At 45.6% G+C, this 2137-nt stretch overlaps 1 protein-coding gene across 1 annotated transcript; it reads right to left on the bottom strand.

The window, feature by feature from the left end:
* Positions 1 to 448: 448 nt before the first annotated feature.
* LOC123049038 (protein PELPK1-like) lies at positions 449 to 987 on the bottom strand. The gene has a single exon (XM_044472040.1). It carries the CDS (start codon positions 949 to 951, stop codon positions 577 to 579), a length of 375 nt encoding a protein of 124 aa, XP_044327975.1. The 5' UTR covers positions 952 to 987; the 3' UTR covers positions 449 to 576.
* Between the last annotated feature and the right edge of the window lie 1150 nt (positions 988 to 2137).

Genomic DNA, 2137 nt, shown 5'->3' with positions numbered 1-2137 from the left:
TTCATGCCCATGGAGATTGTTCATATCACTCCTAGGAATTGCAGAACGGTGCCCGACTTTCTGAACGGTAACCAAACCCTACTTAATTCGCAAGGTATTTAGGCCTAACAAAGCCAAACTCAAAGGACAATGCATGTGTCGTAAATAGCGTGCCAGAGTTAGGATTCCGTGCGGTGATTTATTGGGTAAAAACTTCCAATTGGAATTATTGATAAGGATGAACCATGCATGAGCGTGCTTTCCAAATATTTTTAAGTTAAAAGGAAATGTGTGCAATCAACACTAATATATGTATACATCAATGTATTTGAAATGAGGCAAAGCTTTGCCTTTTCCATTAGTTAAGAAGAAGATGATTGCTCAATTAATTGTGGAACTCAGCTGCCACCTTGTTAATGTAAACATCCATCCGTATTGTAGATGTACATTCCATCTAAATAGGCGCCATAGATAAGTGCTTGATATCACATAAATGACTCATGAAAAATCCACACTAAACAATCCCATGAAAGACACAACATGAGCAAAGGATACATGTAGGAGCACGAGCAAAGAGAAGACAAGTGAAGACAGTCTTCATGGCTTAGCCTCCGGTTGCGGGAAGTGGAACTCCGGGATGGTGGGCATCTCTGGCTTCGGTGGCAGCTCCACCTTAGGCAACTCCGGCTTGCCTGGAAGGTGCACCTCCGGGAACGTTGGTAGCTCGGGCTTGGGTGGCAGGTGCACCTCAGGGAACGACGGCAGCTCTACCTTGGGCAGCTCGGGCTTAGGTGGCAGGTGCACCTCCGGGAAAGGCGATAGCTCAACCTTGGGCAGCGTTGGCAGCTCCGGCAGCTGCTCCTCCCCTTTGGACGAAGGCGTCTCCTCCTCCAGGATTCTTGCCCCGCTCCTCATGGCGACGCACGAGAGGAGCAGCCCGACGAGGAATACAGCGGTGTTTCTTGAAGCCATTTTGATGGACGACTATGGGTGTGCTAGCTAGCTCTTGTGGTGTGGTATTGATGTGGGGGAGATAGGACGTCTCACATTCTAATTATAGAGTTCAAAACACTTGCATCTTGCAAGAATCAAATGCTTTATAACAAGGCTGGTCACCTACTCGCGTGCAGTTCCAGATTTACGTGTGTTCTTTAGTTTCAGAGTCTAAGTCTGGCTGCCTGCTTACGATTTAGGTGTTCTTTCGGCTTTTACGGCTGCTCTTGAGGATGATGACCTGGAGAAAACACACGATTGTGAGGCCAGCTGCTAAGACGAAACAACTTGTGCAAGGGACCTTTATCAGATCACACATGAACACGAGCAAGTTTGGACATCAGCATTGACTGTTGCTGCCACCAGTAGGACTCCTCCTCCCCTTTCTTCCCACTCCATCCTTCTCCAACATCCGAGCTCAACGGTTAGCAGCGCCCAAACGGTGATGCTATTAGTCTAATGCGTGACCATTTGGTCCTTAGATTTTTCTAGATGGGGTTCAATTTCTCGATAAGCGAAATTACTGATATCGAATAGATACTAGTTGTACCTAATATCTGCATCAATATGACTTAAGAGTTACTGAAGACATGAAGGATGCACACAGTGAAATACATTTTTGGGTCTCTAAACTTGTCCACGCCCTGATCACCTAGGCCCTGAAGTTGGTAGTTGCCCATTTGTCGCTAAATACTACTCCCTCGGATTCAAAATTAGTGTCGTGGTTTTAGTTCAAATTATTAAGTGTGTGTCATACATTAAGATAACAGGGGAAGAGAGTACACAGGTGAGAGTAGAACAGTGAGAACGACCGGCCAAAACGTGTATTATGATTGTTATTACTTCAGCTTCAAACCTACTTAATTTGCCAGCCTGGTCGCTTAACTAGTGATGTGTTCACTGTGCCAGTGTGCGTCTCAGTCCATATTCAGGAGAGTACGTAGCGCACTCGGTAATGTTGGTATGGTTGTTTTTTGTACTATTGTTGTTTGTCTTTTAAACGAAGATGCTAGGAGCGTTCGGCTTTAAATTAATAAAGCCCACAACATAGACAGCGTACCAATCAATTCAACCTTACACGACACTGAAATGCTCAAGCCATACAAACGCGGAAAGTTTAGGGTTTAACGGCCAAAAGAGCGCGAGCAGAGGGTTACATGGCGCG

This window comes from Triticum aestivum, chromosome 2D (genome assembly GCF_018294505.1).
Source record: "Triticum aestivum cultivar Chinese Spring chromosome 2D, IWGSC CS RefSeq v2.1, whole genome shotgun sequence".
Lineage (NCBI taxonomy): Eukaryota > Viridiplantae > Streptophyta > Magnoliopsida > Poales > Poaceae > Triticum > Triticum aestivum.
This window is presented reverse-complemented; position numbering and strand designations above follow the sequence as displayed.

Bases quoted from the DNA above. Each gene is read 5' to 3' on its own strand.
- LOC123049038 (XM_044472040.1), bottom strand. From the start codon at position 951: ATGGCTTCAAGAAACACCGCTGTATTCCTCGTCGGGCTGCTCCTCTCG.